At 43.9% G+C, this 20,222-nt stretch overlaps 1 protein-coding gene and 1 long non-coding RNA gene across 2 annotated transcripts; one reads left to right on the plus strand and one right to left on the minus strand.

Annotated features, from left to right (window-relative positions):
* The first annotated feature begins 343 nt into the window (after nucleotides 1-343).
* Nucleotides 344-19,603, plus strand: greb1 (growth regulating estrogen receptor binding 1). Its single transcript, XM_052063433.1, has 34 exons — nucleotides 344-465; nucleotides 6,412-6,572; nucleotides 7,363-7,470; nucleotides 7,585-7,761; nucleotides 7,870-8,061; nucleotides 8,588-8,701; nucleotides 8,847-8,978; nucleotides 9,654-9,803; nucleotides 9,902-10,024; nucleotides 10,152-10,337; nucleotides 10,627-10,763; nucleotides 10,955-11,225; nucleotides 11,301-11,429; nucleotides 11,601-11,771; nucleotides 11,871-12,068; nucleotides 12,153-12,336; nucleotides 12,423-12,606; nucleotides 12,682-12,818; nucleotides 12,897-13,248; nucleotides 13,552-13,667; nucleotides 13,828-14,033; nucleotides 14,126-14,708; nucleotides 14,830-14,986; nucleotides 15,089-15,191; nucleotides 15,281-15,436; nucleotides 15,530-15,666; nucleotides 15,772-15,933; nucleotides 16,173-16,377; nucleotides 16,463-16,625; nucleotides 17,051-17,169; nucleotides 17,633-17,865; nucleotides 17,956-18,156; nucleotides 18,565-18,703; nucleotides 18,812-19,603. Exons 2-34 carry the CDS (start codon nucleotides 6,419-6,421, stop codon nucleotides 18,973-18,975), a joined length of 5,943 nt encoding a protein of 1,980 aa, XP_051919393.1. The 5' UTR covers nucleotides 344-465; nucleotides 6,412-6,418; the 3' UTR covers nucleotides 18,976-19,603.
* LOC127599469 (uncharacterized) lies at nucleotides 10,332-14,021 on the minus strand. Its single transcript, XR_007962121.1, has 5 exons — nucleotides 13,916-14,021; nucleotides 13,597-13,719; nucleotides 12,121-12,540; nucleotides 10,577-12,055; nucleotides 10,332-10,509 (listed from the first exon to the last, which is right to left on the minus strand). It is a non-coding gene; the product is annotated as an uncharacterized LOC127599469 (long non-coding RNA).
* Nucleotides 19,604-20,222: the final 619 nt, after the last annotated feature.

Here is a 20,222-nt window from a genome sequence, read left to right on the forward strand (position 1 = left end):
GGAGAATAATTATTCTTTTGTCAGATCATTTCTGAATTAACCTACCTAAATGAAGCATATCTATCAGAGCACTTTTTTTTCGAATTTATTAATTTAACAGAGAGCCACATATTCTTCACCGGACTACTTAGAGAAACAAAATGTAGTCTATCGCTCTAGATTCATTTAACTGTATACATTGTTATATATGTTTGACTGGGGGGGGGGGTGTTTTTTTTTTATTTCTAAAGAAAGGAAAAGAAATCCAAGAAGATGAAAGATGTAACTTGACATGTACGATTTTGGACGGTACCAATACGACCGGCAAACGAGGGGGAGGTCTTGTCGTCTCACAGGGATCAAACCAAAAGTGATGACACGGGCGACCCGCAGTTTGTCCCGAGCCAGTGAGATGGAGACAGCTGGGTGAATTTATCGACGTTTCCTCACTAATTGTTACGAACTTTGTCCCTCCCTGTAGCAAAGGTGAGTACTGTTTAATTGATCTTTTCGGTTTATGTTCCCGTAGCACACATTTTGCCAACTTCTTCACTCAGAATAGAATGATGCTGCGTCTCACTCCGGCAAAAAAAAAACAATCAATAATTTGTATGCATTGACGGGCATTTAATCTCAAATTCAACAATATAGCCTACAATAGTCATGATACATGTTGAAGGTGGAAGCATGGTTTTGATTACTTTATCCATGCAATAGATTTGCCTTTTCCCCCAAAATCAACACTTCCTGATAACTTTTTGTTGTTGTTGTTAATACACATTTTGTGTGACGTTAATACATATAATGCATTTCACAACCAATATATTCGTCTGTTCATGAGTTTTAATTGTTACGACATACAGATCATTTGGAAACGTGAATGTTATAACATCAGTGTAGCACTGTTGTGCGACACGCGTGGCCCACTGGACACATGGACTGTGCAATTCGTGTATTTATTATTATTATTATCATTATTATTTATTTTATTTTTTTAATCAAGAGTCCTTTTTTAGTTTTTGCAAATATTCTTTGCAATTCTTCTCATATGTCTTCCAGTTTTGGTGACAATTATTTGGGGGAAAAACCCCAAAAGATCACACATCCTATGGGTCACATTGACGCATGATTATATAAGTGTACAGTACCAAGGAAACAAACAAAAAGGGGGTTCATTAGAATGTAATAAGGAATTTTTAAAAATCCATAAAATATGATTTGTACAATCCACAAATTTACATATTCCATTGACTACACATTTAGCCATTTTTAAACTCTTCAAATTGGTTGGCCCATCTGTCAGTTTTTAAAAACAAAGTGTCTCCTAAGGCCAAACATTTGCCAACTCCTGTTGTAGCCTGTTAATATAATCCCCGAAAAAACATTTATTGTTTATGTAACATTTTGTATTTGTGCTAACTATGAAACCACCAGGGTTTTGTTTGGAAAACATTTGAAAAAGCTGTGTGAGCGTGCGCGTGCATGCGCTAGTGCATGTATGCACACCGCATTCATGTGCTGACATGTAAATAAACAATTTTTGTTGTGAGTCATGATGACAGGGAAGGTACTGCATGTTGTGCATGCTCAAAATCCAGATTGTCTTGACGCTAGACAACACACGCTTCCCGAGAAGTACTGGAGAAAGAAAGCAAGGAATAATCATCTCAAGGACGTGTAGCAAAAGTAACTGGCCAAGCAGAATCAGAATCATTTTTATTGGCCAAATATGTTAAAACCCCTCTGCTGCCATTGCCAAACCTTAACGCTCTGTAGAGCAACGAAATGTCCAACCAACAAGGCGACACAGTCCTTCTGCTCGTGAAAATAGGCCAGTTGTGGATGAGAGTAGCGGTTAGCCTCTCGAGCTTCAGCTCTTCCTATCGCCACTTTTTAACTAGTCATACAAAAGAGACCACCGGAGAGGCAGTGAGAAAGGAGGGCGCGACGAGACTCTACATCTTTGTCGCCAAAATGTTGTGACCAATAACTTGCGGGCAACAACTGCGAGAACTTTATTCATATCGCAAACAGGCACCAACCAACATCCTGTGATTGGTAGCACGGTCACTTGCAAACTAACTCTGTCCTCAAATACAGAAAAGCACAAGTGAAATTGAAACAATAAAACAGAGACAAACTGAATTTTTGGGAGACTGGCTATGCAATGGAACACAAGATGAGGCTGACACATAGATGAGAAACACATGTGCCAGCATAATGGTGAGTTGTGTTTTTAATCATTTGCTTTTATTTATTTCAATGCCGTTATATCAAAAATTGATGTGAAATCATCAAGTGGCACAAAAAAGTTTGACGACCTCTACACAGTGCTGAAAATCAACTTTTTATCACATTAGAGTTGAATCCAAAACAATCTCTTGTCATTCTGAAAGGGCATCTGGTGTAAAATAAATGGATAAATACATTGTGCCAAACAAAACTCGCTACGGCAACCCTGATGCAGAGTGTCAAACGCTCTGATGAATATAGTAACAAAGACACAGACGTGCAATTTTGCACCATGAAATTGCACGACAACTGTTTAAGAAGTTAATGGCCAAGGGAAAGAATCTTGTGCGGTGTCTGCCAGTTTTTCTGTGCATTGTGCAAAAGCATCGATTCATCTCATTACCGATGACGTCATAATGTGCTCACACGTGGACGTTTCATTGTGTGGCCTGCTGTGTGTGTGTGTGTGTTCGGTGGAGGGGTGTTGACCTGTCAGTGAGCCAGTTGGCCATCCTCTGCCATCGATCCAACGTCGGTTGAGCAAACTGTGAATGAGGGTATTTCGTCGGGGTCATAGGTCAGCGCTGGGCATAGAATGGAGGGTCAGTTTGTGTGTGACATTGCTTTGCATGTGTTTGGGCCATCTATCCGCATGCAAAGTGGCTGCTGCTGCCGTTCCTGCTACACTGACGCGATGACACTGTTCGTACATACTGTAGCGCGTACACACAGTGTGTTTTTCATGCATACACAACGGTGTGTGCTTGTGCCTGGATTTGTATGCGTAACATGATCTGCTCTCTCCAAGGTGCCGGGGTGGAGGATGGATACTGCAATCCAGCTTGTCAGACTGAAAAGAGGGAAAGAATAGCAGGGATGGCGCGCGTGTGTGTGTGTCTGTGTGTCTGTGTGTGTGTGCGCGCGGCTGGTATGCAGCCCTGGCTAATAGAGAAACAGCCTGGGGTTCTTATCTGACCTCTGCTGAGTTGACCTTTCACCTCTATCCAAGACAAGCCCTTTGTGTTCACAGAGCTGGAGCCCACGAGCATGCACGCGCGTGTGTTTGTGTGTGTGTGCGTGTTTGTTGCATCAAAGTCTTGCCTAAACATTGTTATCTTCACTGACCTCACTGGTAATGAGACCTCACCGCAGCTTTTACATTCTCAAAAGTTCTCTCCAGAAATATTTGGATTTGTTAACTGGAATAGGTTTTCTATCGTGTGTATTACGCATGATGCAAACCTGTCAATATTATGAATGATGACAAAAAGAAGTGTTGAAATGCTAAGCAGCCCGTGTCGGTGACATCCTGAAAAACAGGGGGCTCCAAAGTTTAAAGGGGGTCCTAACTCCAGGTTTTGTATTTGGGTGTTTGAGTGTGGTGGTGGGAAGGCAGGGACCAAGGGGTCATAAAACACCACAATAGTGTCTCTCTCTCTCTCCAGGTTGAAAGAGAGACAGAAAGAGAAGAAGAGATGAGGGGGCGGGGGAGATTTAGGGATGAAAGGATCTCCCACTTCCATGTCAGGGAGGGGGGGGATGCAAAGAGGAAAACTCAACTAACGTTATGTGAAAGATTTAACCGCAACTAAAATGTGGTGGTGATGGTGGGGGGGGGGGGTGTTTGTTTTTTTATTTAAACTTCTAATAGACATTTGATTTGCCTTGGTGAAAGCTCACAATGTAAAGTTGTCTTTTATGTGGAAATAATTGATTCAGGAATCCACGAAAATGCAGCATGGTTGAAAAAGTTCAATTTCCCCAGAGCATATAGGAGAAAATCTAATTAACATATTATTAGTCTAATAGTATGTATAATTCTGGTCTAATATACTAAAGCTGAATAAATGTTTCAAATTTTAAAGCAACTTTCTAGACACCTTGTGATCTTTAACCCCTTCAGCGACACTGGTTACTACAGTGGACATCTTATCATGTTATCAGATTACATGGCGCATGAAAGTCTGAAATATTTTAAGTGACATTTTGTCATTTTGATTGTAATGTTGATTGACTGTTGGTCCCGGTTTTTGGTCAGGGGGAAATTTCCCTGCTTTCATCCTGTGTCTCCCCTTGGTTGTAAACGTCAGTCTGCTGTTTGCAGGAAGGTGTGATTACTTCCTCTCCTTCCGTGTTATGACCGGCCTTTTCTGTCTTCCTCCCCTCCTGTCTCTCTCTACAAAGCAGTGCGAGGCAATGACAGTCTGCATTGTTTCTTTACATATGGAAGTGTAGAAGCAGAAGGTGGCTGTGGAAACGTGCGTTCCTTCAAAATAAAATGCCAATGCCCGAATATAAAACTGGCAGCACATTCATTAAGTTTTTACATCCTTTTGAGTAGCAAACTCTGAACCACACACTGGAATTATATACATGGCTTGATTTTATAGTCATCCATCCACTGATAACAGTTTTCAGTTTAAAACAGTATATTGGTAGCTCTATATTTTAATGTCCAACCTAAACTCACTCACTTAATTGCTCGTGATGTCACCACAGATGCTATCGTACTAATATTAAACTCGTCATAATCTTCAGCCCTCCCAAAAGCTCAGATCAGTAAGCATTGAAGACACCCGTGGGTAACTTCTTTTTACACTTGTGTGACAGACGCACAATGTGCATCTGCGACACAACGGTGCATCATGCGGACTTTTTGTACAGCCTTTGGATCTGATTAGATTTTGCGGTTGTTCCTGATAGTCTGTTCAGTGAGTGAATGTTTTGTTCCCGCTGTGAAACAATGTAGCAATGTTCTCGTCACTCTGGAGACGTACTGTTTGTCTTTCTACAAAGTCCTTTAGTTTTGTTCTTTCCCTCATATTGTGTTAAATGGCTTCAGCTGAGAGGTTCTTGCTCAGAGTTATCAGGAATTTGGGAAGCTGCAGTCCTGATAATCTCATCGGCTCTATGTAAGAAATGTTTAAAAAAGGCCTTAAATTGTTTATAAATGGAGCTGACCAACACGTTGCTTGGGTCAGGCAATCACGTTTGCCTTTGTGGGTGTGTGTGCGGTCATATGTATGTGTGGGTGTGCCTTCTTGGGTTGTGAATGTGAAATGGGGGGTCGCCAGCATATGGGCAGAAGGGGGATTAAGTTGGCGTTAGCATCCGCCCGTGCTAATTGCCTCCAGGTTGACCCAGTTTGGTCATCGATAGATCGACTGAACATGCTGCAGTTCTCCTAGTCACATAACATGAAAGTAGCAATTCTATGTAATATTAAAGAAATATATATTCATTTTGCACAATGAGTATCGTAGGAGAAACAAACATTGTAAGAATCATTTTTTGTTGTTCGTCGGCATTAACAAAGGTGTGTAAGGTTTTTAACCGTGACGTAAAACTGAATTCAGTTATTCACACTCAACGTGTTTTTGAGTGTCAGTTTAACAGACCACGTTTTGAGAGAATGTTTTCTTCATGGAGGCTGTGGTCAACCAGAGAGCTGCGGGGAGAGAGAGAACGGAGAACAACAAAGAGGGAGTAGCGTCTAGGTCACGGTGTCCTTAACTCTGTCAGTGCAGCTGATTTTATGGCATGCCGTCTGGACGCATGCCTCCATTAGTAAGTGCTGTGTTAATGTGTATGTGAGGATGTGCCTCTGGAAGTTTGTAAGTGCTCTGTCTGTGGCTTTTAGCAACGTTTGCAACAGCCTATTTGTCTGTTTATTAGTGTGTTTGTTTTTTAAGGAAGAATGCCTTTTTACATGAACTTCTCCATTATTATCCGGATTCGTTGAAATCATTCTGAGGCGAATGATCTTGCTTGTGGTGCAGTCTTTCTTTATTTCTGCCTCGGCTGTTAGTTGTAATGTTACTGTAAGCTATTCCTCATGATGGTCATGATTTCTTTTAGCAAAGTTTGTAGGCCGGAAGCCCTTCCTGGCGCAACCTGCCCATTTTCATCACCCTAATCTCGACTAATAACGTTTGGGAAACTGTGCTTAGGGCATGTACTGGTTGATCATTCACCATCTCTTTAACTGGAGGTCAAGCATTAAATCAAATGAGAGGGATTTCGTTTGCGTGATGAATGACTTGATTGAGATGTGCACCAGACTTTTATCCAAAAAGCCCTCAAGTGAACTGACTGGTGAGTTCACTGCTTATTGAAGAAAAAAAAGGCAAACACATAATGCAGAAAAGGAATTTTCCAAATGTTCAACGAATCTCCTAATTAAAGGGAATTTTGTCTCAGAACACCAATGGGGAACTCTTATGCGGGCCAGCTGCGGACCACGCGCTTTGAGGAGGTACTTCACAACTCGATTGAAGCGTCACTGAGGTCCAACATTGTCGTGCCGCGGCCAGTTTTCTCCCAACTCTACCTGGAGGCAGAGCAGCCACTGGCACACAATGGTGAGTTTGGCTGACACCCACATGTGACGTTTACAACCTCTCTGAGATTGCGTGAATGCAAGGTCATCCTTCAGCAAAAATGCTCAAAGACTGAAAAAAAAGGAAATTACCTGAAGATAAGCCTTTTTTTGGTATCAAAGCTTGCCTAAATATAATGTGAAGACATCCCATGTGCAGAGGTGTGTAGAAAAGCCCAAAATTGTACTCAACAAGTAAGAGTACTAATAGTCCTCCAAATAATGGCTTGAGTAATAGTTAAAAAGTACAAAGTGAAAAAAACGCTCAAGTACTGAGTAACTGGTGACCGATTTCCTTTTTTTTTAATATTTAGAGCATGAAGATCAAATAAAGTAAAAGCAACTACGTACCATATGAATCTGCAAATAGAGATATTGCTGATGAATAATAATAAATACAATTGTCATGAAATAACAAACAAATGCAATCTTCATGTAGACGTAAATTAAGGCTGCCAAAACGTGTGCAGTCATGTGACTGCCTGATGCAATTTAATTGGTGAAATGGACTCAAACGTCACATGTGCATCCAAGAAAGAAGTCTCTCTGATAAGCCGAAACCAACATAACAAATAATAATTGATTGATAAATAAAAGTAGCGGAACGGAATCCAGCTAGTTGTAGCAGCTTAAAAGTTCTTTCCATTAATACTCAAATAAAAATAAAATGTACTGTGTGTTGCATCAAAAGTACTCTATAATCGCAGGTCGATAAATGCTCTTCGATCATTTTGAAAATGTTTCATCCGTCTTCCTTGCATGTGCCTCTACAGGTCGCACGGAGAACGATGATGAGGACGATGAAGATGGCTCAGAATCAAACAGTCCTCCGATACCCTATCAGATGAAACCCCCGCCTGAGGGTTGCTGCACCACAGACGGTCTGTGCACATTTTGTTCAGGAACAGGGTTACTCTTTACGACCCGCAAGGCAAACAAGTTCTATGTAAAAAATTCAAATAAAATCTAAATTTAAAAAGTCCTCTTCCCGACAGGGTACTGTCAGGCAGGCAGGGATCTGCGTCTTTCATCATTGGCATCAGACTCCTTGGATGTATTGCCGGGATTCATGCTGATCGGGCTGAAGTCACCCGCACTTCCTGAGAACCTTCTCGTGGGTGCTGTCGACCATCGCTTCCTTCCAGATGAACGGGGTCACAATGCTCTGCTGGGTAAGACAGAGGCGAAACCTTGCTGTACGTGAAGAGCTCTCCATTATTTAAACGCGGATGGGAAGGCCTCATCATCCACTGATTCTCACCCACGTGCTTCCCCCGCAGGTTTCTCGGGGTATTGCATGGGCTGTGGAGAAAAGGGGTTCCGCTACTTCACAGACTTCGCCAACCACATTAATCTGAAACTCAGCACCCAGCCTAAGAAGCAGAAGCACTTAAAGTTCCACCTGTACAGAAACAACCAAGGTGTGCTGGTTAAAGGAGCTCCCATCTGCTGGAGGGGACACGGTAAGATTGGTTCGTATCAGGGTTGTAATAGTTTTTCGGCGTTTTCGTTGTAGTTTGTTTTTATTTTGTTTTGACTTTTTTGACTGTTCAAAATCAGACACCGGTAGTTTTAATTAGTATTTAGAGCAGCTTTGTTACTTTGTATTAGTTTTAGAAAATTGTGTGTGTGTGCGTGTGTGCGTGCGTGCGTGTGTGTGTGTAGTATCCTTGCTGTTCCCAGCAATGCACATTTCTGGACTGAGATGTCCGACATTTTCATTTGAATTATTCATTTACATGTTGACAAAATTCAAGAATATCATAGGGAAGAATTGACAGCTATCTTCAGATGTTGTTTAGCAGAAACTGCTAAAACGTTTACAGTCCAGGTGACTAGCAGTAACAGGGAAAGGATATGTCAATGGTTCTTTTCTTGTGTATTCTCAAATCAAGTCCATTACCTGTATTCATGAAATATTAATATTTTAATATTGTCATGAACTGAATCCCCCTACGTAGACTAAAATAGTTTTAAAATATGGCTGTTGTGTTTCAGATGGCAGAATAAGACAGCTGAGCTCCAGTTTCCCAGAGGCTCATGCGACATCAGATGAACAGTCAACAAGCGGGGCGTTGATGCATTCCTCACACGCGCCTAACAGCTATGCAGGTATAACCACAAAATGGTCATTTTCACATGAGGTCAATTCCTCCCAGATACACACATCTTGTTATTTGGCATCTTAAGGTAACAGTATAAGAAGTTACTCAGTCATCACAATTCCATCTTATGACTTCCTTTTGTGCATATCCAGCAGCATCTCAAGCAAACGGCGCTCCTCAAACCTCCGATACCCCGCACTCACTGACAAATGGCATCCATGCCGCTTCTTCAGTCGCGCCAACGGTAATAAATCATTCAGGACCGGGGAGACCATCAGCTACAGGTACTGTATATGCACAATAATAAATATTGTTACAAATAACATGAGGGCAGTTTAAAATGCCTCTCATGACGCACTTGGCGTTTTGTTACATGCCTCCGTCCATATTTGTGGGCAACCAAATCATATTCCATTCTAAAGTTGGTCCTGTATCATGCATGTGAGTGTAGCCTTTGTGTCTGCTGTCATTAACCCCCTGGGTTTGTTCACACCTCTGAAAGGGAACGCAGCCCCCTGTGTTATAACGCCACTGCCATAGGGAGGCTGCCGGCTGCATTGTTTTGGGGATCCTCTTTTGTCTGCCTGATTTCATTTGCCAACACTTGAGGCACTAAATATTTCCCTCTCGCTTTCTTCTCTCTCCGTCGCTCAGTGGCCTCCATAAACCGGGGTTGTAAAATACTCTCTTCTTTTTTCCTCTCTTCTCACTGAATGAAAAAGCTTCCTTCCTGTCAATGTTGTGTTTGTTTCATGACTTCTCTAACAAGTGCGACTTTTTGATCCCGGTCACTGAATTTCAACAGGGGGTTAAGAGGTTACTGCAAATAGGTTAATAAATAAAATATAACCCACATAGGCTCATCCTAAAACAATATAAATGCATTTTTGATAGTTTTTTTTCTTTTACAGCTCAGTAATGTTTCGGTTAAATCAAAGCAAATCTTTTCTGTCCTCCAGGGTTGCAGACAAATGCCGGACCCCCCAAAAAGAGGCATAAGGGTTGGTCCCCAGAATCCTCTTCCTCGAGTGGTTTGTTAGAAAACACAGGGAAGATGGCACCATCTTCATCAGTTTTGCCATCATCGACAATTAGCGCAAATAAATTAGGTAAAAAAGGAAAAAGTGCTCATTTAATTTATATGATAAATTAAGGTGTATCCATATACACCTTTACATAGATTTGTTGTGCTGTCTCATACATCCAGATGCATCTGCCACTACGAGTTCCTCACAGAGGTCTTTAACCACACATTCTCCCTCTGGGTTGTCTGTTGCTGTGCCTGATCAGCTGTTACACACTTGTGGCCTACAGCCTGTCATCTTTAAAGGTCACTTTCACATTATTGACTGAGGACAGTGGTCTGGGATGTGTCAATCAATTCACATTTTCTTCATCATTAAGCAACAATTTTTAAATCGTGAAAAGTTTTATCTGTATACCTTTCCTGGACACAGGTCATGGCCCACTTCCTCAGTTGACTGGCAATTTTAGTGAAGTGCTCGTCAGCTCTCTTCTGCAGAGTTGTTACTTGAGCTCTCAGACCCTCCCAAGAGTCTACCAACACTACGGACCATCACCCATTCAACCGCTGTCTACTGAGATGCAGATCCTCCTCACTGTCTACTACCTTGTTCAGCTTGGTCAGTGTTGCACTCTGGAAAGACTTAGAGAATGTCATTTTTCACTTTGTTGTTGTTACTTTTAATGACCACTAGAGGGCAGACTGGCACTGTGTCATAGAGGAAGTTAGAAGATATATTCATCTAAAACTGCAACTTTGAGACTTTTACAAGCTCCTATTCCGTATTTTTCCTCTGCAAGACCATTTTATGTTTCAAATAATGTTTTCCATAAAAATGTTTTCTTTGTTTGAATCCACCTGATTCCTGCATCCTTCTGATTTCAAATTTTCTCCCTCACATTGGCAAGGCCCCGAGCAAGTGCCTCTGATTGAGGACTTGGAGCAGATATTCATGAGGTCATGGAGGGAGTCCCACCTCAGTGAAATCAGACAGAATCAACAACCTCAAACACCAGCCACTCAAGGGAGGCACTACGGAATTGAGGTTCATTTCTCATACACATACATATACTACTGTATGTCACTGTATTTGGTTCACTAGAAGGTGCCTTGCAGTATTTGTTATTAATGTATCAATTACTTATGGAAGCAAATTATTGTATGAAAACACATTTGTACAAATAAAGGCTTTGACTTAGTGATATTAGCATAAATCTGCTTTCCTTGGCTCTCCAGGCACCTCCTGTCCTTCCAGGGCTCCCTCAGCATCTTGGCTTAGCACCACAGCAGCCGCTGACTCCCAGCCAGCTTCCTTGGCTCGCCCAGCTAGCCGCTTCATCCTGTGGAGAGGGGGTTGTGGTGTTGGGGGAGCAAGTGGGCTCTTTGGCTCAGGGCCTTCAGCAGATGTTTAGAAAGTTGATGGAGGGGCGGTTCGAAAACACAAATTACATCGTCGTCATTGTGACCGCTTCGGGGCATGAAACACAGTCGTGTGTGGTAGTCACAGGTGGGAGTTTGTTTTTAACAAAAATTGTAAAAACAAAAAATAGACATCAAGCATATGCGTGTGCTTTTGGTACAGGTAAACACCAGTGTCGAGCCTTGGCCGAAAATATGTTCTCTCCCAATGAGGGTTTAAGAGAAATCAACCACCAGCTTTCCTCTGGTGACGCCCAGGAGCTCATCCAGTTCTGCAGTTCCCTTGGACAAGGTGTGCTTGTCTCATTACTTACTTGGAATGTCTTGAGTCTCTGCTATGTGTTTATTTGGCGCATGTTCTGTTCTGTTACAATTTGTACGATGACGCGACGTCTGTGACGTGCACGCTGATGTGAGCAGACGATACATATTGAATCCCAGAATCGAACTTCCTGTTTCGCAGAGGGTGATATGGATTCCCTACTGGACAGTGCAACCTTGGACAGCAACCAGCCCTCTCCCTTATCCAGCAGTCAGGAATCAACAGAGGAAAAGACTGTGAAAAACACACACAGTCCAAAAGATTCACACAGCCCTAAAGAGAGAGTTCTGCCCCCTAAGGAAACATGTTCTGGTGAGGCAGATGACACAAATACGACAAAGCGTATTACTGTGCTGTTTTTTTTTTTTAACTTAACATCCCATATGAATCTGTGTGTGTGCATGCATGTAGAGTACGCTGTGGAGTGGCGTGATATCCGGCCCATCCAGCTGGCGGTAGCCAGAAAGCTGCTGTCTCACGTTTGCGCCATAGCAGACTCCAGCACCCAGAACTTGGACCTTGTCTCCTTTGACCGGGTCAACTTCCTCATCCTGGTCCCTCCGTCCGAGGTCACGTTTCAACAGACCGTACTCCACCTATGGAGCTCCGGTTAGTTCCGTGTCAACGCACATTTCACCTCAGGCCCCTTTTGAGTGTTTACCCATCCGCGTTGACTTGAAACTTGGATTTCAGGTGTTCTTCGAGAACTTGGAAGTGTCGAACAAGATTGTGTGTCTCAGCGGGAAGCAGAGCGCTACGTGGTCAAGATGGATCAAAGCGCTCAAGTGCGAGTTGACAGCTTGATACAGGAAGCGCACAGCAACTCCTATACGCTTTACATCCTGGTCCATGACCACGCCCACTGGGATGTCAGCAGGTCTTTGTGACACAGAAGAATTCCGTAAGAGACTTACTTTTTGACATTAACGATGCGGACGGTTTCCTTTTCTCTGTGCTTCTCAGTGCCTCTTACTGCAACACAGACACCGGTTTGGGTCTCGTGGACCGGCTACTGAATTCCAGGCAGGTCAGAGATGCTCCAAACATCCTGATTCTCCACGTTACATCCTTCCCGTTCGCTCTGCAGACACAATTCACACGCATCAGCCCTTATAATGAGATCCACTGGCCCTCTTCCTTCAGCAATGTGAGATTTCCTTCGACGTGTGCAGGACATATAACAGAGGCACGTTGTAACAGTTTTGTGTCCGCCCGTGTGTAGGATGTGGACCTGTATCATGAGAGAACACGCTACTTTGGTGTGTCAGAGCTTTTAGAGTCGACACGCTCAGGAAGCAGCCTGCCTCTGATGCGATGTGATTCGTCTTTTGAGAGCATGGCGTCTTCCCTGGAGGAAAGGTATACACACTGCCAGTAAAAAATAAACGATCGTTGAAAGTGCTCAACTTGTAAAAAGAAATGAACCGTTTCTCTCAGGTTTCCTAAACTGCACAGTGCTGTGATCCGTACGATAGTTCTGATCCACCACTATTGCACAGCGCTGATGGCGGTTTCCGGAAGAATCGGCGGCTCTCACAATCTTCACAAACACACGTCTGTGGAGACGCTGGGCATCGTGCAGGCGCTGCTCAGCGCAGCCCAGCAATGCCCCGCCCACCACGGTCACATGATCCTGCTGCGGATCCCCTCTCTGGCTCTGGCAGCGTGGGCGCATCGGCGGCTGTCCCGAGTGAGGAGACAACTGGGTCTTGAGGAGAGTTTTGAGATCATACTGGGGAATCCGAGCCAACCACTGAACGTTGGACACAGCTTCATTGATCAGATTAAGGTATGCAAAAGTAAATAGTTTAAGTACGCCATGTGGATATGACTCCCTTGCGAGGATGAGCCCGATAAGAGGCTGTAAATTCGGCCCTCTTAACTCATTCAGTAGCAGCCAATTCCAGACCAAGTCTGAAAAGACGTTTAAAAACGTCTTTGGGAGAGAATGAGTTAAAATGATTGAAAATCTTGCGGCTGTGAAGGTTGCTGTCCCGTACATTTGTCAAAAGGGTGTGTCATCTTTTCCATGTTTTCTTTATTTTGTAGTTTTTGTGTAAAACTTCTCCATGTTTGTATTTGCCATGCATAGCTGTGGCTGAAAATCCAAGAATCTGATTGGGTTCCTCGTACCTACCTGGAGCTTGAAGCTCTTCCCTGCATTCTCATCCTGTCCGGAGCTGAACCTCAAGGAGAATCGCTTCCCAGGTTGGCCCATTAAGACCAAAACATGAGAGCCCATTGTTCTTCTCCAGGAATTCTAAAACATGAATGAATGAATGAATGAATGAATGAATGAATGAATGAATGAATGAAAGGATGAATGAATAGCCAGTTCATTTATTGTCTGACTACATTCTTCCCGCAGGTCACTGAAGTACTGTGACCTTCGAGTGGTAAGCTGCTCCTATCTTCAACGTACTACACTCGAGCAAGAGTTGGGACTTGCAGCATACCTGCTGAAGGCGGAGTCTCGCTCCCCGCACAACACGGGGCCGGGAAGTGACCTGCTGGAGAGTGACGCGGAAAAACTCAGCAGCACCGACAATGAGGAAGAGGAGGGCCAGGAAAACGGTAGTCAGTGAATGTTATTATTCGCAGAACAATGTGTTGAGGATTTGTCTCATGAGGAGGAGTGAATGTATTTCTCTTTCCTTTTATTCTAGAAAACTCTCCTGTGTCTTCCAACCAGCCACTCCAGTCCAGCCCAGATGTTGGAGCGTTAGACCCGTCCCCAACGCAGAGCAGCACGTCGACATCTCCAGATGCCCCAAAGTGCACCGCGGACGCCACTCAGACTCAATTTCCCTCCCAGTCCTCTTCTCAGTCATTTATATACCATCAACCTTCACTTCACCACCCAAGCACGTCTATTGCCCACGCGTATTCCCTGTCCCAACCCATTTTCCAGCAACAGATTCTGAGTCAGAACCAGTTATTAGCCCAAACGAACTCCCAACCTTACTTCCAAACACTCCCACCGCACCAAGTCTCCCACCCGCCAACGCAGTCGCTGGCCCCTGTCCGGCCTCGCCGTCACCCTTCCAAATCCACGTCTTCGAGCTCGTCGTCGCCCCGAGCCTCATCCCCTCATCTGAGCTGTTCCTGGGCGCGGGGAGTGAGTCGCCCGCCCTCGGTGCTTCTCCCCCGCTCGCTTTACGACATCATCACAGCCAACGATGGCAGCGGCCTTCCGCGATGTACCTCCTTCCTGCCGCACATGTCTGTAGCGTGGGCCAGCAGCTTCAGGTGAGACTACGGTACTCCCTTCAGAAATAGCAACGTCCTGGCGGCAGTTTGGGTATATATTTTTGAGGAATCTCCCATCAACAAGCCTTCATTACTGAGAAAATACTATTTTTATGCCTAGACCTTTGCTGAGTAAGATGATGACCTGCACTGAACAGTCGCTGTACTATCGCCAGTGGACGGTCCCCCGCCCTTACCACATGGACAGCAGCAATCGCTCCGAAGGACGCGGCGACAACTTTCACCCTCGCAGGCTACTCCTCAGCGGACCCCCACAGGTAATATCGCGGACCCCCACAGGTAATTTCGTTTTTTTTTTTTTCCTCATTAATTGTCAAAGTCACGTCGCGTATTTACCTTGTGTGGATGTCATTGATCAGGTGGGTAAGACAGGCGCATACTTGCACTTCCTGGGTATCCTGTCTCGGATGCTGATCAGGCTGATGGAGGTGGATATCTACAATGAAGAGGACATCAACTTGAGTGAGTATATTCACAGGTCAGGATGAAGAAATAATGACACGGTGGTGTTCAAGTGGTGTCTGTCTGTCCATGTGGTTTGTGATTTTGAGATGTCCAAATCGACGGGGTTCATTACAAGCCACTCAACGCCTTGTGGCCGGACCCAGACGTTATGAAGACTTTACCCTTTGATTATATCGTCCATGACCCCAAATATGATGACATCAGCTTAGTCTACTGCCCTGGATATAGACCAGCTTCTGATGGTAGGCACAGGCTGACAGATATAGACGACGATGAACAATGGACCATATATACTGTATATTCAACTACGTATTTATTTATTTTGCCTCTGCAAGCCAAACCTGTGCACCAGGAGGAAATGTGCCTCAGGAGGCGCACAACCAGGATCAAACTGTCCAAGTATGCGGCCTTTAACACTTATCACCATTGTGAACAGTGTCATCTGTACTTGGGCTTCAACCCCCGATACCAGGTCAACAACACACAAGCACGCAATCATAAATTGCCGCTCTTCTTTATTGTTATTTTTCTAAAAGCTGTAAATGTTAAAAACTTTTTGTTGCGAATCCTAATTTAGATGTACGAGTCGACGTTGCATGCCTTCACGTTCACCCATCTGCTGCTTGGTGAAGAAATCCAGCTCTATTTCATCATCCCCAAATCCAAAGAGCACTACTTTAGCTTCAACCAACCGGGTGGCCAATTGGAGGGTATGCGGCTGCCTCTCGCCGCAGACCGGGTGAGTCAGTGGACAGTCAACATGCCTGTTTACGGATGCTGTCGATCATGTTGAAAGTTGCGGATTTACGTTACACCCAATTTTTGAATTCTTGTTCTTAATGTGAGCCAAGCACAAGAATCGCAATGCACATTTCATACCACAAGGTGGTGCTGCAGGGTATTCATATATTGTTGGCCAAATTGGCATTCTTCTTCAGTATTCATACAATGATGCCCTTGTCATGTTGGTTTTGTCAGAGCCCAAACTGCATCAAAAGTCCAATTTTCACTCCAACCACGGGGCGCCATGAGCACGGTCTCTTCAACCTTTACCATGCGATGGATGGAGCCGCGCATCTCCATATCCTGGTGGTCAAAGAGTACGAAATGGCCGTCTACAAGAAGTACTGGCCCAACCACATTCTCCTGGTGCTGCCTCCTGTCTTCAATGGAGCTGGGATAGGTGCTCGTCTGACTGTCACACAACACATAATCAAACTTTGTTCATAGAGCTTTTTTTTTTAAAAGTGTTCCTGGTTCTCTTCCAGGAGCTGCTCACTTCCTGATTAAAGAGCTCTCGTACCACAATCTGGAGCTGGAGCGCAGTCGTCGGCAGGAGGGCAGCGGGCCGATCAGTGACGTCTGGCCTTTCATCATCCTGGCGGATGACTCGTGCGTGATGTGGAACGTCGTGGACTTCGACGCACGCAAGTACATGCTCACACAGTTTGTACTTCTTAAACTTTTTATACCGAGTACCACCTCAAGAAATGCAGTCAGTGAAAAAAGGATTAGATCTCCCCCCTCTCCCCCCACACTTGTTTTTTTCAGTTTCTTGTTCATTTTAAATGGCTGATACAACTGATGTCACGTTTGGGGGAAAAAAATTATGGTAACAAAAATAGCTCATAAGAGTTGAATTCAAAATCTGATATCCAGACATTTTGCTTCGTTTTCGTGATAAAATCACTTCAAATAGCTATCGCATTATACTGCCAAAACAGTGCTTATAGGAATTCCATGTTTTCTTTTATGTCTGTTCGACACATGATACACCTTTAGTGGTACCAACTGAATAAGAAATTAAAGAAAACAAGGTAGTCATTTTTTTTGTTTTGTCTGTCTACTGCTGCTAGTGGTCCAGTCGAACACGCCGCGTCACTGAAGCAGGTGCTGCAGCACATGGAAGGCTGCCCAGACCTGGCCCACTACGGCTTGTGTGGGATTAGGAAGTGGAGCAGTCGTGTACTCGCAGGTTAGAAGTCATGATGGCCAAAACCTTTGTGAAGAGTATTTCCATCCTCTGTGAATGTTGTTACCCTTAAGAAAGGCTTACGGATGATTTAATTTTGAAAATCAATCCCTCGCAAAACTGTACAGATGGGGCTATGCCTCTCCGTAACATCTGCTAAAGACCCAGGCTAAAATGAAATCTTCTCCAGTTGATGAAAATTTTAGTCAAGATGAACCACGTCAACCTATCGTACTTCTCTGACACAATTGCCGCTACTTATTTCTCATGACCCTGTGCTTGAATAATATTTCATCACGATTACCACGTCAGTTTTCGATTATATGTACAATAGATATTTATATCAAACTCTTATTCAAGATTTGATGTCGGATGCTTTGTAGCGTCACATCGCTGCTGTACTGGACAAGTTGGTTGCGTCCCATCAAATTATTTCGGATGAAAAGAAGAGTGTGTTTGTGTCTAGGCCCCAACCAGAGGAAGCCTTTCTCCAGAGGTCACGTCCATGACTTCCTCCTTCTCAACGTGGACCGCAGTCAGAACGTCCAGTACGACCAGAACCGCTTCACTTGTCACGACATCGACTTCACCCTACGGCTGCACAGCGCAGGACTGCTTGTCTGTCGCTTTAACAACTTCAGCGTCATGAAGAAGCAGATCGCCATCGGGGGGTACAGGACGTTCATCATCAAAACAAAGGCAAGGACGCATAAACAACCACTTTCGATACCATTTAGTCTCTTTTTTTTTTTTTTTTTTGGTAACTGACGAGACGGAAAATCTTCCCAGATGACGGACGTTCCCACTTCAGTGGGGCCCTCTCAGTACGTCTGCGCACCCGACAGCAAGCACCTTTTCCTGGCCACCCCGGCTCAGCTCCTCCTGGAAAAATATCTCCAACACACCAGCCACAAGCTCTTTCCTCTCAGCACCAAGAACTCCGAACACCCGGTCCTGTCTGTGGACTGTTACATTAACCTGGGCCCGGAGGTAAACACACAACACAAATATCTGCTGTTTTTTTTAACAGAGTGTGGGTTGTAACTGGCCTCATGTTAATGATCACGATCAGCCAAAAGGTAGGTAGAAACTTTTTAAGTCTTTTCCTTCCAACCTTCTTTCTTCAGAAGGTTATTGGCACTCAAAAAAATGGCGTGTTAAATTTACTCCATTTTATTTTGTCAAGTGGCTGCACAGAATAACATTTAGATGCATCTACTTTTAAATTCATAACTCACATATTGTTCTCGACTTAAAACATAAACAAGTTATATTAGTTGAAAAACGGACACCAACTTTTGGCCCACACTGCATAAATGCTTCACTTTACTGCTTCTGATTGTACTGCATCGTAACGTACAGCATATGTGCCGTCCCACTCCTGCCTCCGCCTCGCAGGTGACCGTGTGTTTCGTGAGTTCAAGACCTCACTCCGTCAACATCTGCACCACAGGATTGCTCTTCAGCGGCCTTCTCCTCTGTTTCGCCGACGCCTTTGTGACTCCGAGCTTCCTCAAGAAGTTCTCCTTCCTCAAAGGTACACGTGCCATCCAACTTAATGATAGTCAGATGCAAAAAAAAAAAAAAAAAAAATCGCTCCAAGTAAGGGAAATCATCGTGGGTGCTCGCCCGTGCCTCCCTACAGGCGCGACTCTTTGTGTGATCAGCGCAGATCGCAGCTCCTTGAGGCAGACGGTCGGCAGGCTAGAGTTGGAAGAGGAGTGGCGGTTCAGGCTCAGCGACGAATTTCAGACGGCGAACGCCAAGGAGGACCGACCCCTCTTCTTCCTAACAGGAAAACATATCTGACCTGGAACAAACAAGAAGAAGATTTTTCACTCAATGTATTGTTTACATGCATGTTGCGTGCTCTAAACTGAAAACTGCCATTTGTAATCTGCAGATTTCTCAGTGCATTAGCCTGGTTTTGCAATAAATAAGTGGGATTTTTATCAAAAGTGATGCACTGACCAAATCAATCAATCATAAAGGTACTATTGGAAAATAATGAATTAATGAAGATAATGTAGTGCTTCACATATTTGTGCACCTTCCCACAAAATGAATGTGGAAAAAACGATGCAGGTACAAGCATGTGCAATGTCTCGTCGCAATGTTCTGCAGCCTTACTTTCTGCAGACTTTTAACGACACAATCATTCATTGTATGAGGGTAGCCGATTTTTGGCGTCAAGTGCTTTTTTTTCCCCAGTAGATGGTTTCTGTAGAGATGTACATGTATTTGCATGTTAATTATTTTTAAGAGTATTTTGAGTACTTATCTGCTGCATGTGTAAGACAGTGGGTGTTGTGTCTTTGTCATGATTTAGACTTTGTAACGCTTCCATTTAATGTTGTTGTACTGCAAATCGCACATCACAATGTACAGCTCCGAATGCCTTGAAATGTATAAATGTACAGATATTTTTAACTTCTAATGTGTTGTTTTGAGATGTTCAAGTCTTTTTTTCAGCGCATAGGGCTCAAGTCTCTTGACCCACGTAAATCCTGTGCGTGACGTAACTACATAATGGTCAATGGCAGACGAATATGTGCTGGAGGATCTGCAAGAGGGAGGGTCGTGCCACTGTGGGAGATGTCTCAGCCGATTTCAGTCATGGGCAAATCAAACTATCTGGCCGCTTTTGTCTATTCCTTCACGCCACAGTACACTATTTGAGTATGAAATACATTTCATATACGGTGCACACCAGTGTATGATATTTATTGCTCTGGTGGCGCTATGCCCTCATTTGCCCCAATGCAAAATCACAATTGTTACTGTGCTACTCGGTGTTTCATTGCTTGCCGAGCTATGTGCTAAGTTTTACACGTTAATAATAGATGTCAGACTCTTTGAGGGCGTGGGTGTGCTTCATGTCTGAGTGAGCAGTTGTTGTGTTGTGTAATACTGGCATCATGGCATCAGCAAATGGCTTTCTAGGTATGTAGACTGTGACGTTAGAAGGGTCCTCCAACTTTCTCAAGTTACCTTCTACTGGTCCATTACGAAGAGGTAAATTTAGTCCAAAGCGCTGCACGCTACATTTGCTACAA

This window comes from Hippocampus zosterae, chromosome 4 (genome assembly GCF_025434085.1).
Source record: "Hippocampus zosterae strain Florida chromosome 4, ASM2543408v3, whole genome shotgun sequence".
NCBI lineage: Eukaryota > Metazoa > Chordata > Actinopteri > Syngnathiformes > Syngnathidae > Hippocampus > Hippocampus zosterae.

Coding starts and splice junctions, on each gene's coding strand:
- greb1 (XM_052063433.1), top strand. CDS start 6,419: ATGGGGAACTCTTATGCGGGCCAGCTGCGGACCACGCGCTTTGAGGAG. Junction 14,034..14,125: donor AGAGGAGGGCCAGGAAAACG/GTAGTCAGTGAA, acceptor CTTTTATTCTAG/AAAACTCTCCTGTGTCTTCC. Junction 18,704..18,811: donor GAAGTTCTCCTTCCTCAAAG/GTACACGTGCCA, acceptor GCCTCCCTACAG/GCGCGACTCTTTGTGTGATC.